This window comes from Thamnophis sirtalis, unplaced genomic scaffold, assembly GCF_051295495.1.
Source record: "Thamnophis sirtalis isolate CommonGarterSnake01/CBP01778 unplaced genomic scaffold, rThaSir2_p1.2 scaffold_10, whole genome shotgun sequence".
NCBI lineage: Eukaryota > Metazoa > Chordata > Lepidosauria > Squamata > Natricidae > Thamnophis > Thamnophis sirtalis.
The window spans coordinates 8,256,705-8,275,789 of NW_028261390.1; the positions used below are offsets into that span (position 1 = coordinate 8,256,705).

The following is a 19,085-nucleotide window of genomic DNA, read 5'->3' on the forward strand; positions in this document are numbered from 1 at the left end:
TCTCTATATTTGTATATAGAGAAACAACAATTCTCTGTTTTTACATCTCATATCATTTCCAATACATGTTTGAGAAATTCAGGATAAAGAACTGTTTACAATTATTTTCCTCAACTGCATCTTTAGGTTCTGTTTCTATGTGGCTGAAATTATTTTCAAACCCTTTAAAATTTTATAATTTTACAATATTTGAAAACTAAAAATGAAACGAACACCCATTCAGCATTGGTATAAATACATAGCTTTAATTCTTTTTATATACGTTATTAATTTAATAATGCTTTGGTTATTTATAGTAAAGCTAATAGGACATGGACTTGGTAAGTACAGCCGAAAACCTTTTAAAACAGATCTTAAACTATGTTTTTCCCCCTCCAAGTCAACAATGACATTAGCAATCATTTATGTTATTTTTAACAGTTGAATTAAATAATGAAAAGTTGTACCCTGAAAAACCTTTGCTGTACCACAGAACGGTATATAAAGAATTAGAATAGAAATTATTAAAGATGGAAATACTGCATATGATCAATTTTATATATGATCTGTTTGAATAGCTAAGCTCATTAACCAATGCCTTCTCTGTTAATATATCTATTTTGAGATTGGTGCAATCTCTCAATATACTTTTATTAAAGGAAGGAACTCAATGTTGCCAGTAACAAAACGTACTAAACGGTTTTCTAAACAAACAAAATGTATTAAGCCATTTTCTAAACGTTTGTCTTGAAATATTTTGGATATGCAATATGAATTAATTTCAAATTCTGTATCAGAATTTTCCAGGTATTGATCCAAAACTATAGGAAGTGGATAGGAAAGTGAAAAGATTTGATGTTTTCCTTGTTCTTGCACAATAAAAGAAAAAAAAACCCCACACAGATAAACAAAGTTATTTGCTTGTGAAAAATTGTAGGTATTAAGCAATCTGAACACCAAACAATTCTATCATTTTATATTCTTACCAGGTCTGTGGATCTGGTTTGAAAGCTAGGAGCTAAACCCGAGTTGGAGGATATGGTGGTGCCATATTATTGTTACCGCCACTGCTAACCCCACATTTAACCCACTGTAAAGGTGAAGATTCCCCTTGCACATACGTACTAGTCATTCACAATTCTAGGGGGCAGTGCCCATCTTCATTTCAAAGCCAAAGAGCCAGCGCTGTCCGAAGACATCTCCGTGGTCATGTGGCCGACATGACTAAATGCCAAAGGCGCATGGAGCGCTGTTACCTTCTCACCAAAGGTGGTTCTTATTTTTCTACTTGCATTTTAAAAGCTTTCGAACTGCTAGGTTGGCAGAAGCTGGGGCAACTAATGGGATTCGAACTGCCGACCTTTCCAATCGACAGGCTCAGCGTCTTAGCCACTGAGCCACCACGTCCCTCTTTAACACACTGTATAACCAGACAATTTTGCAGAATTATTTAAGCATAAAATCCCCTGAGTTAGCTTGTGGCTTGCCTCCTCACCCTTCACAAAGCGGTATTGGGAAGGCAGCTTCAGTGGTGGAAACCATTAATTGGAGAAGACTATAAATCCATTTAAAAGATGCAACAGCCTTTAAGAACTGCATGTTGAACCTTAAGTCTTTTATCCGAGTGAACTCACATGCTTCCGGTGAGAAAGGTCACCTTAAGCCAGTGGTTCCCAAACTTGGCAACTTTAAGTGAATTGGCTGGAGAATTCTGGGAGTTGAAGTCCACAAGTCTTAAAGTTGCCAAGTTTGGGAACCACTGCCTTAAGCCAAGACTAGGCAAGAATGTAGGACCAACAATTTTGGAACAAGGTTCTTCTTAATCCAGCGTTTTCCTTCTTCACAGTGGTCAGTCAACTGGATGACTCAGTGATGCTCCAAAAGAAGGACCAAGGGTCCTTCTCTCTTTCCCTATTATTGATATCTAAAAGAAGACCTCTCCAACATAGAGTCTTCAAGACAGGTAACCTTTGGTAGACTTCATAGAGTTATCAAAGTCCCCTTTGAAAGCCAGACAAGTTGAGGGCAATCGCCATCTTTTCTAGTAATGAATCCCACAGATTAATTACGTGCTGTCTGAAATGCTTCCATCTCTTTGTTTTCTAAATCTCCTTCCAATAAGATTTACCGGATGACCCCAATTTTAACATTGTGAGAGGAGGAGAACTTTTTCTCCATCTACTTCTATACATTGCATGATTTATACTCAACTTTTTCTAAGCTAAGAAGTCCCAAACACTCTGCCTTTTTCTCATAAGGTGTTAAGAGCTCCCTGAAGATTTTGGCTACCACCTTCCGCACTTTCTCCAGCTTTTATCACATCCTTTTCAAACTTTATAACCAGAACTGTAAATCACGTTCCAGATGCAAATGTATCACAGATTTGTACATGTTCACTCCAGAGGTGGTATTCAGCAGGTTCTGACCAGTTCTGGAGAACCGGTAGCAGAACTTTTGAGTAGTTTGGAGAACCGGGAAATACCACCTCTGACTGGCCCTGCCCCCATCTGTTCTCTGCCTCCCGAGTCCCAGCTGATCGGGAGGAAATGGGGATTTTGCAGTATCCTTCCCCTGGAGTGGGGAGGGAATGGAGATTTTACAGTCTCCTTCCCCTGCCACGCCCACCAAGCCATGTCACGCCCACCGTCACACCCACAGAACCGGTAGTACAAATTTTTGAATCTTACCACTGGTTCAGTCTAACAGTTTGATTTGCAATCCTTTTGTTAATGATCTCTACAATGGAATTTATCTTTCTCACAGCTGCCATACTTTTTGAGTTGACCTCAACTTTCATTCTTGGTTGGTTACCGAGAGCTCTATTTTTGGTTTTTGCCTCAACTTTGACCCGTCTTCCGCTTAACCTCAAGCAACATCACTTATGAACAAGTTAAAAAGCTCCCGCCGCAATACAGATCTTTGAGTGATCCCATTTCTCAGTTCTGCTTCCTGAGAAGAAGGCCTATTACTCTTCACTTTCTGTTTTTTGAGGATTGTGGCAATCCATAAAAGGACAGGCCCACCAGTTAGGTGCACACAAAAGCTTTTGATATTGTCAAATGCTTTCTGGATATTAATGTGTATACATTGTCAACGGAGTCATTTACATCCTGTGCTTGTTGATATCCTAAAGTAACTCTAAAAGCTGACCGGTGCAAGTTCTACCTTGCGTAGACCATGTGACTTTCCTTCACCAATGTTTGTTCTTCAATTCCTCCACATGAACTTGCCTAGATGCTTAGCTTACCATGTTAAGAGTTCCACAGATCTTCTCTGTGTTCCTCTTCCAAACATGATGCCAGATTGGTTACCTCCCAGATCTTTGGCACTGCGCCAGTGGTGGGTTGCAGGTGGTACACCCCAGTATGGGCGTACCGGAGCCTGCCCGGAGCACCGAATACCGTTCCGGTGTTCTGGACGGCCCATCCACCCGCCCGAGCTCCTTACCTGTCTTTTAAGGCTTCCATGCTTCCATGGATGGCACATACAGCACCTGCGCGACGCTCCACTGAGCAGCTAGAGCACTGTGGAGGCTCGCAGAGGTGCTAAGATGTATGCGCACGCTGCACACGGGCCCGTCCCAACCGTTCTGGTTGGAACAGGATTCGGAACCCACCACTGCACTGCGCCCAATTTTTATATTTAACTTCTCAAGTGAACTCTAGTGATTTTTAGACCAGGAGCGTCCAACCTTGGCAACTGAAAGACTTCTGGACCTCAACTCCCAAAATTCCCCCTAGCCAGCCACTTCCACATCCAGGAGAAGTTTGAGAGTTGAGGTCCACAGGTCTTAAAAGTTGCCAAGGTTGGAAATTCCTTACCTTAGACCAGGGGTCAGCAACCTTAAACACTCAAAGAGCCATTTGGACCCGCTTCCCACAGAAAAGAAAACACCGGGAGCCACAAAACCCTTTCCGTGCCTGACGAATTCCGGAGCAACCACAAAACTAGTTGAATTAATCGTTCTGTTTTCTTCTGAAACTTTTCTTTTCTTGGATTTAACTATGGTTGGCCTACCAGGGGTTGAAAAGATAAATAAATCACGTTCTAGCAGGTGTCGCACATTGGCGGTTGTGACACACATTTTGAGCCACAGTGAGCCACAGCAGAGGGATGAAAGAGCCACATGCGGCTCCGGAGCTGCGGATTGCTGACCCCTACTTTAGATCAACCGAGCTAAGGCACAATCTAGGATGTTGAGAAACATGATTTCTTTTCTCTGGCTTGAATCCACCTCAATTGGGGAGAAGCTCAAGTCCTTCATGATTGTAACAGCTTCTCTTCCCGATTTCTTTCACCACCCTCAACATTTTGACCTTAATATCTATCTGCCTATCACATTTGTGGCCAGACAGTGCCTCCCATAGTGATTGCGCAGAAGACCCCGGCTGTCCAACATTTTCTACCACATTAGACTTTATGCCCTCTTCTATCTAAAGAACAGGACCTCTTCCAGAATGCCCTTCCTCATCAGCAAGAGGGCTGCCCGGCGGGGGGAAAGCCTCGCTCAGAGAAAGCGGCAAATCTGGTCATCGGCCAAGGGAATAATTTCATGCCCCTTGAGATTTCAGTGCCAAGCAACAAAGGAGGGATAATTAGACCAACACGCATGCCTTCTCCTTCTCCATCTTGCGCACAAGCATGCCCGCCCAACGTGAAATATTTCCCCTTTCCCCCTCCAACGTGATGGTTGTTGAACTTATTTTTAGTGTCATTTGATAAGCTTCCCTGCTTCCAGAAAGACATCCCACTGACCCAGCCACTGGTCATTGTCTATATCGGTTCCCGTCAAAGTAGGCGCATTTTGTCAGGTTTCGCCTCGAATATCCATTTTCCATCTGAAGTACAGTATCGAAAGTGACTGGATCATTTGAGCCTCTTTCTTCAGCTGCTGCCTTCCTCCCCCCCCCCCAGCCCACCCCACCGAGCTCCCTTTCACGCTAACTCTGTTTGGCATGGCCGATGTGACACGACATGCTTTTTCCTCCCTTTTTTTGGAGGGGGGGGGGTAGGTTATAAATATATAAATATATAATTATAATACCTACTTGGTCAAATGTTTCATGGTGGCTGGCACCCTACACATTTGTTGTAGAAATGGAGAGGGGGAAGGGGGAAAGGAAGTGTCTTGCCTACTCCCCTCCCCTCCCCCCCACTTTCTCTTGGTCCCACTGTTGAATCTCCACCAAAGCATGGTAGCCCCCTCAAAACTGAGCAATGCGCATTCCAGGGATAGGTCATTCAATGTCAGAAGGCATAAAAAAGATGAGCCAAACCTTCACAGGCTGCTGCTTGCTGTTGCCTTTAATTATATTAATTAAATTTTGAAATTCTCGTGCAAAGGGAGTTGGTGGTTTGTGACGTTGAAGAGCCCTTGGAGGTTCGGCGATGGTTCAGGCGGAGGGAAGAGAGAAAGAGAGAAAGAGAGGGAGAAAGAAAAAGGAAAAAAAAATATAAAGACCCTGAGATGCCAGCTTTGCGGTGGCTCTTTATTTTTTTCCCCCTCCCCATCCTGTTACAATAATCCATAAGCCCAGAATTACTACGTATGTTTACAAAGGACAATGTTTTTATGCGCTACTGAGCACCAAGTGCAGAAAAGGGGAAGATACACAATTAGGCGCAGTGCACAACCCTCGACGCCCGAGCGCCCTCGATCTCCACTCAAAATCTTTGGTTACAGGCGGTTCTTCCCGGAGAATAACGCTCTATTAATTTTACTTCCAGTCCCGGGTGCATCGTCGAGAAGAAAAGGTGTCTTCAGAAACCAGAGGGCAAAAGTTTCGCTCGCCACTCGATACCTCCAGGCGCCACGACTGCGTTGGGTCGTACATGTGTACTCCGCAGCGTCAAAGTGACAAGATTTTAAAGTCAGAGGTTTCCCGTAAGGCACAATCTAACCGGGTGGGAGAGCAGGGGGGGGGAACGTGGACCGAGACTCAAAAGATTTCCATGAGATGACACCGCTGTAGGGCAATGAACTCTCCTTCTGTGGTGTGGGGTTTTTTTTCCCCCCCCCAGCCCGGTGGGAATTTTGCTCTCCTCCCTGGGGTAAATACATTCATATTTAAATAATAAGTTCCGTCCTCGTGCCCCTAAAAGAAGAGCACCTCCAGGGAAGAGTCCCATCAAGTCTTGAGTGCTAACATCAGAAAAGGCCAACCTGGTCAGGCACTTGTTCATGGTTTCCTGTGCTGTGGAAAACAAGACACACGACGCCAAAATTCTTCCTCTGGCCACTTGCGGAGTGTATAATACTGTAAGGAAACGCTCTACGAAGCAAGAAGCTGAAAGATAATGGCAGGTGGAAGAGCTTAAAGTGGCAATGGATGACTTTTGCAGAGCCAAACGTCCAAGCTCGGAGCGAAGAGTCATTCTGAGGATCTCTTGATAAGTGCTTCACTCAATGTCTTCATTGGGTTATAATCGTCATCATCATCATAAAATGATGGCCTTTCATTTTTTTCCCTCCTCTTCTTGTTTTACTGAGACTGCACTCTGGAGAAGTTTATGCACCGGCCCTGCCAAGACAATAAATAATAATTATAATTATAATAATTATAACAACAACAACAACAATAATAATAATAATACACCAGACATCACACTGGTTGAGAAAAACAAGGTGACAATCATAGACATCACAATACCAGGTGATAGCAGGGTCGACGAGAAGGAACAAGAAAAAATTGTGAAATACCAGGACTTAAAAATCGAAATTCAATGATTATGGCACAAATCAGCAGTGGTAATTCCAGTGGTAATTGGCAGACTGGGTGCTATTCCAAAAGCACTGGAATTACATTTAAAACAGTTAAAAATTGACAAAATCACAATCAGTCAAATGCAAAAAGCCGCACTGCTTGGATCTGCACGCATATTACGAAAATACGTTATGACGTCCTAGGCCCCTGGGTGGGGCCCTAGTAATCAATGCCAAATCCGGCCAAACAACTGGCCGCTGTGATACAATTGTGTTAATAACAATAACAATAATAATAATAATTCTGATTCTACAAAAATCCACCCTACTTGGAACAGCTTACATCCTTTGACGTTACCTTAACAGTTCCTAGATCCTTGGTTAGGACTCGAGCTGTTGAGCTACCAACCAGCCCCAAAGACTGTGAATCTCACCAAAGATTAACCAAATAATACTAATAATAATAATAATAATCCTCCTCATCATCAACATCATATCATCATCATCATCATCATCATGCAATATTTAATTTGTGGCACAGGAAAAATGATCATTGTAAAATGTTAGCAAGGTTAAGTAATGGCTCTTACCCAAAGGGTGATTTATGCAGGAGGAAATGGAATAGGCTATTATTGGCAACAAAAACAGTGGTCATTTTTAAGAGGACAGGTAATTTAAATAAATATGCATTGTGCCACAGGAAGGAAAAGAATAAACAGCCTGGGACCCGCTTTGAAGATGAACATATTTCTTCCATCTAGCCTTGTTTACCATCAACTCATAATTTTGGTTATGATCCGGATCACCGATCGTCGAATTACAGCCCGCTAATGCAAAGTATCCAGCCCGTGGAGTGGTGGGATTCAGCCCCGCCCCTGGCCCCACCCCTCACCATCGGCTTTATCTTCCAGCAAGCATCCACTCCAGCTGCACTTCTGGTTAGTTATTTCACCGGTTGAACTGCATTTCTGATCACGCTGCCGCCAAAGATAAGGCCGAAGGGTGCTGGGGAGGACCAGCTGACTGAGGGGTGCTCTCGCCAGTGCAGCCACGTGATCCAGGGCAGAGGTGGGTTCCTACCGGTTTGGAACGGTTTGGCCGAACAGGTAGTAACTTGGCGGCCTGTGTCCCGGAACCAGCAGCGACCCAGGGCCCGCTACGCCCCTGCACCGGTTCTCCTACGGCGGTGCCATCTTGTTTTTCAGTTCTGTGCATGAGTTCATTGCAAAAATTTCTTTTTAAAATTTTTTTAAAGGTTTTGCGCATGGGCAAACCTTTTTATCTGCAAATACGCACGCAAAGTGAGCGTGCATGCGCAAAATTTCTGCACTCACCAAACCAGCAGTAATGCTGGCAGCAACCCACCCCTGATCCAGGGTTGGCGGGTGAGTAGAGGAGGGGCTGCTGCTGGCTTGAAAAGCAGCTGTGGTGCCAGCGTGTGAAGTAGTGCTTTAAAACTCTTTTAAAACGCTTTAAAAACGCTTTAAAAACAGCCTTTCAGGGTGTTTTTCACAGCCATAGGGCCGGTGGGTGAGTAAAGTACAGCAAGGACAAAGGCAAAAATGGATTGCTAAATTGGCCACGCCCACTTAGTCACATGACCACCTAGCTACGCCCACCTAGTCACATGACCACCTAGCTACGCCCCCCCGCCCAGTCCAGCCCCCCCCTCCAATAGTCTGAGGGACCGTGAGTCGGACCCCTGTTTAAAAAGTTTGAGGAGCCCTGAAATGATTGCTATGCGCTCTGCTCTACATGGGGTTGCACTTGAATGCTGCTTGAAAACTCCAACTGGTCCAGAATGCACATGGCCCCCTCTATGTTTCCCCAGGTGAAACCTCTGCACTAGCTTCCAGTTTCTTTCCAGGTGCAACTCTAGGTGGTGTTTATCACTTTTAAAGCCCCTATGTGGCACAGGACTATAACAAGGAGACTTCCCACATTCTATCAGTTTAGGTTAGACAGGCTCCTAATCCCTTCCCCTGAATATTGTGCCATCGGATAGGAGCTAGGAAGTGTGCCTTTTCCATGGCTGCTCCTGCCCTATAGACACTCTGGCCCCTGACGTTTGCCCAATCTTTACCCTCCCAGTCTTCCATAGAGCTTTGAAGACGGGGTGTTTCCTCCGAGTATTGGGGAACAATAATCCATTTAGAATGTTGATGTGGCAGAAGGTTTTACCATTTGTTTTAATGCTTTAATCTGTTTGGTTTTACTGTTCTAATGTGATTTTATATATTTTTGATAGATGGATGGATGGATGGATGGATGGATGGATGGATGGATGGATGGAGAGATAGATAGATAGAAAGAAAGAAAGAAAAGATATATTAGGTAGGTAGGTAGGTAGGTAGGTAGGTAGGTAGGTAGGTAGGTAGGTAGATAGATAGATAGATATAGATAAGATATAAGATAAGATATAAGGTAAGATAGATAGATATAGAGAAGATATGATAGAGATAGATAGATAGATAGATAGATAGATAGATAGATAGATAGATAGAGATAAGATATAAGATAAGATAGATGATAGGTAGGTAGGTAGGTAGGTAGGTAGGTAGGTAGATAGATAGATAGATAGATAGATAGATAGATAGATAGATAGATAGATAGATAGATATAGAGAAGATATGATAGAGATAGATAGATAGATAGATAGATAGATAGATAGATATAGATATAGATATAGAGATAGATAGATAGATAGATAGATAGATAGATAGATAGATAGATAAGAAATAAGATAGATATAGAGAAGATATGATAGAGATAGATAGATAGATAGATAGATAGATAGATAAGATATAAGATAAGATAGATAGATAGATAGATGATAGATAGATGATAGATAGATGATAGATAGATAGATAGATAGATAAATAGATAGAGATAAGATATAAGATAAGATAGATGATAGGTAGATAGATAGATAGATAGATAGATAGATAGATAGATAGATATAGAGAAGATATGATACATATATATATATATATATATATATATAGATAGATAGATAGATAGATAGATAGATAGATAGATATAGATATAGATAGATAGATAGATAAGAAATAAGATAGATATAGAGATATGATAGAGATAGATAGATAGATAGATAAGATATAAGATAAGATAGATAGATAGATGATAGATAGATAGATAGATAGATAGATAGATAGATAGATAGATAGATAGATAGATAGATAGATATAGATAAGAAATAAGATTGATAGATATAGAGAAAATATGATAGAGATAGATAGATAGATAGATAGATAGATAGATAGATAGATAGATAGATAGATAGATAGATAGATAGATAGATAGACAGACAGACAGACAGACAGACAGACAGACAGATAGATGGATGATAGGCAGACAGACAGACAGACAGAGACAAACCAACTTAGGCCACCATATCAGCCAAAGTAAACAGCTACAAAGGGGGTGGAAATAAAAATATTTTTTTCATATTTGATCCCCTGCCTTCACACCTGCAAAGCTTTTGCCTGCTCTGACTCAATCAATAAAAGTGGGGATTAAAAAAAATGTCAAGATGGTGGGTACAATAATGTGATCACAGCCCCTCCCATTTTAATGCCCCTCCCGCTTTGGGACCGATGCTTCAACCTGCGACAAATGAGGACCTTTTTATTTTTCCACCCATTTTAGGGGGGAAAAAAAACCTGTTTCAAAGCGACCCAATATTGTTTTACAGAGGGCTTGTAGTTTTCACCTGCAATAATATAAAATGTTGCTGCTACTGTTGATAATGGAGATGTTACTCGGATCAACCTTATGCTCTTGTTTTATTGTTTGATACTGTTTTGTATTAGACGCTCTTAACAGATTGCCCGATGAATGTGGTTTACTGAGCAATCTAAAAACATAATAAATAAACAGATACAGACACCAATGCGTGCACGGAAGAAGATTTTAGCCTTCCTCTAAACATCCTTCAGAAAAGCTGGACTCCATCACCCATCAATTCTAGCAACTCCACTATTGAAGGGTAATTTCAATATCAAGATCTACCAAGGAACCACACATGCTGGTTGGTTTTTGCTGCAATTAGAGTAGCTCAACTCTGCCTCTCGACAAAAATTATCATGATGCAAATTATATGTGACTTATGCTTTTAGGTGAAGCATAAACCTGGACAGCCGCTTCCCTGATATGGTATAGGGCAGTGGTGGGTTTCAAAAAAATTTAGAACTTCTTCTGTTGGAGTGGCCTGCTTTGTGGGAGTGGCTTGCCAGCCATGTGACTGGGTGGGAGTGGCTTGCCAGCCATGTGACTGGGTGGGCGTCCAGGTGGGTGGGTGGAGCCTCCTGCCACTGCTACTACCGGTTTGGCCAATCTGGGCTAAACCGGAAGCAACCCACCTCTGCTCCACTCCACTGCTCACACAGAATACCTTATACTACCAGACTTGAAATTTTGGGCTTTAGACAACTTAGAACTACACCGCCTTCAGTCTGACCTGAGCACAGTACATAAAATTATCTGCTACAATGTCCTACCTGTCAACGACTACTTCAGCTTCAACCACAACAACACAGGAGCACACAATAGATACAAACTCAAGGTAAACCGCTCCAAACTTGATTGCAGAAAATATGACTTCAGCAACAGAGTGGTCAACGCCTGGACTGTATTACCTGACTCTGTGGTTTCTTCCCCAAACCCCCAAAACTTTAACCTTAGACTGTCTACTGTTGACCTCACCCCATTCCTAAGAGGTCTGTAAGGGGCCATGCATAAGCGCACCAGTGTGCCTACCGTCCCTGTCCTAATGTTCCCTTCTATTCATATCCATTTCATGTATTCATAATCCTGTTTATACTTATATCTGTTATCTAATACATGCTTGATGAAACAAACAAATGAACAAATGAATGAATATATGAATAAACAAAGTAATAAGCTGAAATTAATGTTTCTACCTATATGATCCAATAAAAACATTGGACCATTTCTCTTTGTTTCTCAACCTACTGTATCTAATGAATGAAGAAAAAGATTATTCTTAAGGTAGGACCCATAGTTTTAGAAGGTTTACTATGTTTGAATACCGTGGCTATTTATAAAAAAAAAAGGCAGCATTTCCAATTATCGCCCAGACAGAGATTCTAGGGTGCATTTTATCCCTGTAAGCCTAACGTGTAACATTCTTTAAATGCATCTTCCATTAATGTAATCATGATTTGCACCATCACCCAGCAGAAGGCCTTGATTAAAATCAAGGGGGTGAGCAGATTGTTCGGCAGTGAGGAGCCAGATTAAAACATGCATCGTGGGCTGAGGAAACTTAGCTGATTTACATATATTAGTTGCATGCAATTAAGATGATTTGCACATGCATTGTGGGAACAATTGCTGCACTTTGGTCTAGGAGTGTTTTTTGTAAATGGAAAAATAGGGCCCTGGACTTTGAAAAACTAAGGTTGTGCTTTGAAGCTAATTGACATACGGAGGAAAGAAGAGGAGAGGAGAGGAAAGGAAAGGAAAGGGGAAAAGAAGAGAGGAAGGAAAGAGAAGAGAGGAAAGGGAAGAAGAAGGAAAGAGGAGAGGAAAGAAAAGGGGAAAAGGACGAGAGGAGAGGAAACAGAGGAAGGAAAGAGGAAAGGAAAGGGGAAAAGAAGAGAGGAAGGAAAGAGAAGAGAGGAAAGGGAAGAGGAAGGAAAAAGGAGAGGAAGAGAGGAAGGAAAGAGAAGAGGAAAGGAAAGGGGAAAAGAAGAGAGGAAGGAAAGAGAAGAGGAAAGGGAAGAGGAAGGAAAGAGGAGAGGAAAGGAAAGGGGAAAAGAAGAGAGGAAGGAAAGAGAAGAGGAAAGGGAAGAGAGGAAGGAAAGAGGAGAGGAAAGGAAAGGGGAAAAGAAGAGAGGAAGGAAAGAGAAGAGGAAAGGGAAGAGGAAGGAAAGAGGAGAGGAAAGGAAAGGGAGAAAAGAAGAGAGGAAGGAAAGAGAAGAGAGGAAAGGGAAGAGGAAGGAAAGAGGAGAGGAAAGGAGGTAAGGAAAGAGGAAAGGAAAGGAAAGGAAGGGAATGAAAGGAAAAGAAAAGAAAAGAAAGGAAAGAAGGAGTGGGAGTGGGAGCGAGATAGCAGAACCCTGCTATCATGTCTCCCCTAGTCCTTCTTTTCATTAAACTAGCCATGCCACGTTCCTGCAACCGTTCTTCATATGTTTTAATCTCCGGTCCCCTAATCCTCTTTCTTGCTCTTCTCTGCACTCTTTCTAGAGTCTCAACATCTTTTTCACATCGTGGCAACCAAAACGGAAATACATGACCCAAAACACCGCCAATATCGTACCTATGGGTCAGTTGCCAAGCATCTGAACGTTGATCGCGTGGCCGCGGGGATGCTGCAACCATCGTTAAATGTGGAAAAAAAATGGTCATCGGTCACTCCCCCTCCCCCCGTGATGTAGTAACTCCAAACAGTCACTAAACGAAACTGTTGTAAGTCAAAGACTGTCCCATTTTGACTTCATCCTGGCTTTCAAAGATTGCCAGGCTTCCTTAAGGAGAAGCTTTCAATCGAAACACACCCAGGCCAATTCCATCCCAGCCCACCCCCAGTTGTGAGCCTAACTCAACAGAAAAAGCGGAACGTTGGGGAAAATGTACTGGAAGTGCTAATTAATTCTGAAGGTCGGCGCTGTTATATCACCACTGATGTAACAGCAAGGAATCCACGCCAGCCCGGTAAGGAACCATTTGCAACTGTAGGTAATAGAAAATGACAAGAGGTGCACTTTGCAATGCACGGATGCAGAGGGCACATTAAAAACCGCCCTATAAAACCGTAACAACTTTTAGCACGGAAGGAGATCTTCCTTCACCAATCCCCACTGCTCTAGATGCCAGAGCCAGGACTAAGGGAGGCATAAAGAAGGCCCCCAATATTCAGGGCTCGGCGTCTGATTTAATTCTTGATGTCATGGTGCTGGGGTGAGTGGGGGGGGCAAGGGACATATTCTTCTAGCGCCCTGTTTTGTCCAGGCAAGCAACATTTGGGGCAGCGCCAACTTGTGCTTTACAACGAAATCTCTGAATCTTTCTGAGACCTTAGACCAGGGGTCGGCAACCTTAAACACTCAAAGAGCCACAAAGGTCCTAACCGGAAGCCCGCCATTCAATTCTGGAGCCGACCGGAAGTCCGGCTCCCCCACTGTAGAGTCTCCTCCTAGCGCGGCATCCTTTTTCCTCTACCTGTCCTAATCAGAAGCCCTATCAATGGTGGAGCCGACCGGCAACAGGGAGCCGCAGCAAAGGGATGTAAGAGCCACATGCGGCTCCAGAGCCACGGATTGCTCACTCCTGCCTTAGAGCAACTCTTCTATGTTTTAGCCTCCAGTCTCCTAACCAACGAAGAGGATTAGGGGACTGGAGGTTAAAACATATGAAGAACGGTTGCTGGAACTGGGTAGGTCTAGTTTAATGAAAAGAAGGACCAGGGGAGACATGATAGTAGTGTTCCAAGATCTCAGAAGAAGAGGGAGTCAAACTATTCTCCAAAGCACCTGAGGGCAGGACAAGAAGCAATGGGTGGAAACTAATCAAGGAGAGAAGCAACTTAGAACTAAGGAGGAATTCCCTGACAGTTAAACAATCAATACATCCAAATTGAATGTAGATGTATCATGCCTTGTGAATCATTGGGTCATAAACCTTAACAATACCAACATGTAGTTAGTATAAAATGGAGCTAAATTAGTGTCTTGGGGCTATCGTAATTATAATGTGAGTTATGCGAGCATCCTGTGATATTCGTGAACGATCAAGACCAGCTTGGATGGACCACTTTCAGAGGCAAATCCTGCTTTGTGGCTTAAGGAGGTGGGTTTAAGGAACAGTACCGAGTACCAAGAGCCGAGGTGGTGCAGTGGTTAGGGTGCAGTACTGCACGCCACTTCAGCTGACTGTTATCTGCAGTTCAGCGGTTCTAATCTCACCGGCTCAGGGTTGACTCAGCCTTCCATCCTTCCGAGGTGAGTGAAATGAGGACCCAGACTTGGGGGCGATATGCTGACTCTGTAAACCGCTTAGAGAGGGCTGAAAGCCCTATGAAGTGGTATATAAGTCTAACTGCTATTGCTATTGCTATTCCCTGAAAATAAGACAGGGTCTTATTTTCTTTTGACCCCCAAAATAAGCACTTGGCCTTATTTTCGGGGAGGTCTTATTATTTTTGAGGTGCAGGAGGCAACGAACGTGGTCAACTCATGGCTGCTGCTGTGTTGCAATATTTTCAGGGAGGGCTTATTTTGGGGGGAGGGCTTATTTTAGAGCATAAGCTTATTGGGCTTATTATAGGTTTATAGGTTTATTGGATTTATATGCCGCCCTTCTCCCAAGGACTCAGCGGTGATACAGCGGTGATACCGGAGGGGGCCACAACGAAGGACACCCCCCCCACTCCAACTGCGCCCACGCCAACTACCGAAGCCATCTTCCGCTGGCATCAATATCCTTGCCAGCTGCCTCAGCCACTCCCTGCTGATCCAGCCTATCACGTCCATAAGCAAGTGGCAGAAACCCCAGGCAGGGCGTCCCGCCGCCAACCACACCCACGCCAGCAGCTGCAGACGCTCTCCATTCTCCACCAACCGCCCCGTTTCACTCACGACATGCCGGCTACGCAGCAGGAAATCGCAGCTCAAGGGTACCCCTGAGGTCCCAGGGAGTTCTCATAGATGGACCTGGAGTCAATGATGGGATAGGGTACCCCCTGCAAGCCCTGAGAAGGACAATCATCTCCCTGAAGCTCTCCTCAAATGCAACAGGACACCATCTTGGGCATGCTCAGTAGAATAGTATCCGGGGAGGTCTTATTTTCGGGGAAACAGGGTATGAATAAAGTGTCACAAATCTAAAAAAAGGGGAGATCAACTGCGTACTTTATAACTTTCTTTTGGTGTGCAGATAATCCTTGACTTACGACCTTTCACTTAGGGGACCGCTCAAAGTTACAGCAGCACTGAAAGAAAGTGACTTCTGACCAGTTTTTGCACTTCTGACCGTCGCAGCATCCCCATGGTTAGGTGGTCAAAACAACTTCTTTCTCTTTTTATACATACGGACAGGCAATAGATATTTTAAAAAGGAAGATTAACAACTAATACAAAATGCTGGCTGTTGTGGCCTGCCAGTGGAGCTGGAGGCAGACTCACAGTGAGGAGGTTGGGGAGGAACATGGGCCAATCCTGGAGTCTGGGGAAGGCTCGGATGAGGGCTCTGTGTCGGAGCTGCCAGGAGAAGGGAACAGCTAAGGAACAAGGGTCGACTCGGCAGTAAAGCCACAAATGGACGGTGAATGGCCCCTCCCATAGGGAATAAAAGAGGAGCGAAAGGGGAGTGGAGTTTGCAGGAGTCAATTAGTTCAATTCATTCGGGTGAAGATCTGTTCCTGATTTCTTGCCAAGTAATTGCTGCTACAGAGTGGCGTTTGGAAGATATCGGCCTGGCAGCTCTCCAAGCCTGATAAAGGTCTGTAGTTGTGAAATCTCTTGAAAGACTGTTGGCCGGGACTTTGCGGGAAAGGAATTCCCTTTAAACTAAATAAAAGGGGTTTTATCGGGTCTGCGCCCTAGAGACGCAGCTGAATGTGCAAAGTACCGTTCATGGATCCGAAAAGTGGACCCTGCATCTTTTCGAATATGCTAGGGAGGAGGAGGAAGAGGAGGAGGAGGAGGAGGAGGAGGAGGAGAAGAAGAAATGGACACAATCACCCTGTTAACATGGGGCACAAAACCCTAACTACACACCTACCAGCAATTTAACCTTGTGAATGCCAGGTTCACACGACCAAAAGAATACTTCCACTAACCTCATCTCCCGTCACAGAACGCCAACGAAAAAACGAACAAAGACTGGATTTTTTCAACTGAGAGACTGTATACCGGCTGCACTGAGAATGCTCCATGGAGGATACGATAAAGAAACTACATGGCTCTTCTGTATATTAAATGGAAAATGGTCATAAGGCTTCATTTGACCCCCAAGGTATGGGTCAAATTAATCGCTGCATATGCTAATGGAATTCCATTCTTTACAGGGTGGTACAGACTGATCCTTTAACCCTGTACATTTCTTACGTTCCTTCCAAGCACCTCGCCAACTCTTCATAAATTAAATCTGCATTCAGCCGCCGCACGCCGTAGCGCTAATAGAGTTCCTTTAATAGCAACAAGAATTCCACTGTAATAAAGTACTAATATTCATGATGATGATGTTAATAGCAATATTACCAGCAGGATCTGTAGTGATCGTAATTGCGGAACTGATCTTAATCACAGCAAAGTCTATTGATGGCGCGGAATTCATACCGCTATGCTCCAGACTATGCATTCCAAGGCCATATAAATACAATAACTTTCAAATACAAGGAAAGCATCTGAATTGCAAGGACACAGAAACAAGATAAACAGGGCAATTCACGGCAGGAAAAAAATCTATTCAACCAGTGGTGAAATTCATTTTTTTACTACTGGATCTGTGGGCGTGGCTTGATGGGCGTGGCAGGGGAAGGATACGGCAAAATCCCCATACCCTCCCCACTCCAGGGGAAGGATACTGCAAAATCTCCATTCCCTCCCCACTCCAGGGGAAGGATACTGCAAAATCCCCATTCCCTCCCCACTCCAGGGGAAGGATACTGCAAAATCCCCATTCCCTCCCCACTCCAGGGGAAGGATACTGCAAAATCTCCATTCCCTCCCCACTCCAGGGGAAGGATACTGCAAAATCCCCATTCCCTCCCTACTCCAGGGGAAGGATACTGCAAAATCCCCATTCCCTCCCCACTCCAGGGGAAGGATACTGCAAAATCCCCATTCCCTCCCCACTCCAGGGGAAGGATACTGCAAAATCTCCATTCCCTCCCCACTCCAGGGGAAGGATACTGCAAAATCCCCATTCCCTCCCTACTCCAGGGGAAGGATACTGCAAAATCCCCATTCCCTCCCCACTCCAGGGGAAGGATACTGCAAAATCCCCATTTCCTCCCCACTCCAGGGGAAGGATACTGCAAAATCCCCATTTCCTCCCTACTCCAGGGGAAGGATACTGCAAAATCCCCATTTCCTCCCTACTCCAGGGGAAAGATACTGGAAAATCCCCATTCCCTCCCCATGCCTGGGGCGAGCCAAAGGTGGTATTTGCCAATTCTCCGAACTACTCAATATTTCCGCTACCGGTTCTCCAGAACCTGCTGAATTTCACCCCTGTATGCAACGCATAAATTTTAAGTGCAAAGAAGAATGTAAGAGAAGCATTTCCTTTCATTAAGTGCTACCAATGAGAAATAAAATCACTTTCGGCTTGATAAAACTGTATCCCTTTCTTACAGTGTAATAACTATTATAACTGCTGATTACATTTCTTTTGAAAACATTACCTTCCTAATCTCCTATCCCTACACTTATTTTCCTTAAATCTCTACGGTTGTTTCAATTAATTTACCAAGAAGCAAATATTATTATTATTTTGCTCCTAAACGTAATGAGGTTGGAAAACATGTTATAAAGGGAAGACATGGGCCTCAAGTAGTAAGAAAAGAACGATTCGTATTTGTATTTGTGTTTTTTTGAATTTAGATTTTCAGAAGAATGAAAGAAGTATCTTTACTAAGAAAAAGGGAAACTTAATGACAGGAACAGGGACGTGGTGGCTCAGTGGCTAAGATGCTGAGCTTGTTGATCAGAAAGGTCAGCAGTTCGAACCCCTAGCGCCGCATATCGGAGTGAGCTCCCGTTACTTGTCCCAGCTTCTGCCAACCTAGCAGTTCAAAAGCACGTAAAAATGGAAGTACAAAAATAGGAACCACCTTTGGTGGGAAGGTAACAGTATCCTGTGCACCTTTGACATTTAGTCATGCCGGCCACATGACCACGGAGACGTCTTCGGACAGTGCTGGCTCTTCCGTTTTGAAACTGAGATGAGCACCGCCCCTTAGAGTCAGGAACGACTAGCACGTATGTGCAAAGGAAACCTTTACCATTAATAGCAGGAATTGAAAATACTTAGGTATTTCATCCACTGTTCTTTCACCAACCGAAAAAAAAACCCATCTGTGTTACAATACACATAACTTTCTTCATCTTTTGAAAGAATGTTTTAAAAAATCATTTTGTTGCAAGCTCACTTCTCTGATCCACCCAAAATTAGATCTTCCTGCACATCCAAGGTGGCGCAGTGGTTAAATGCAGCACTGCAGGCTACTGCTAGATCAGCAGGTCAGCAGTTCAAATCTCACCGGCTCAGGGTTGACTCAGCCTTCCATCCTTCCGAGGTGGGTAAAATGAGGACCCGGATTGTTGGGGGCAATATGCTGACTCTGTAAACCGCTTAGAGAGGGCTGAAAGGCCTATGAAGCGGTATATAAGTCTACTGCTATTGCTATTGC

The 19,085-nt window shown here is 43.7% G+C and overlaps 1 protein-coding gene across 1 annotated transcript in view; it reads right to left on the reverse strand.

Annotated features, from left to right (window-relative positions):
* Nucleotides 1-5,437: 5,437 nt before the first annotated feature.
* ANTXR2 (ANTXR cell adhesion molecule 2) overlaps nt 5,438-19,085 on the reverse strand; it is a 170,424-nt gene continuing 156,776 nt past the window's right edge. The window contains exon 17 of the mRNA XM_087724004.1: nt 5,438-6,500. Coding sequence (XP_087580130.1) covers nt 6,462-6,500 — 39 coding nt within the window. The 3' untranslated portion in view covers nt 5,438-6,461. The remainder of the gene's footprint in view (nt 6,501-19,085) is intronic.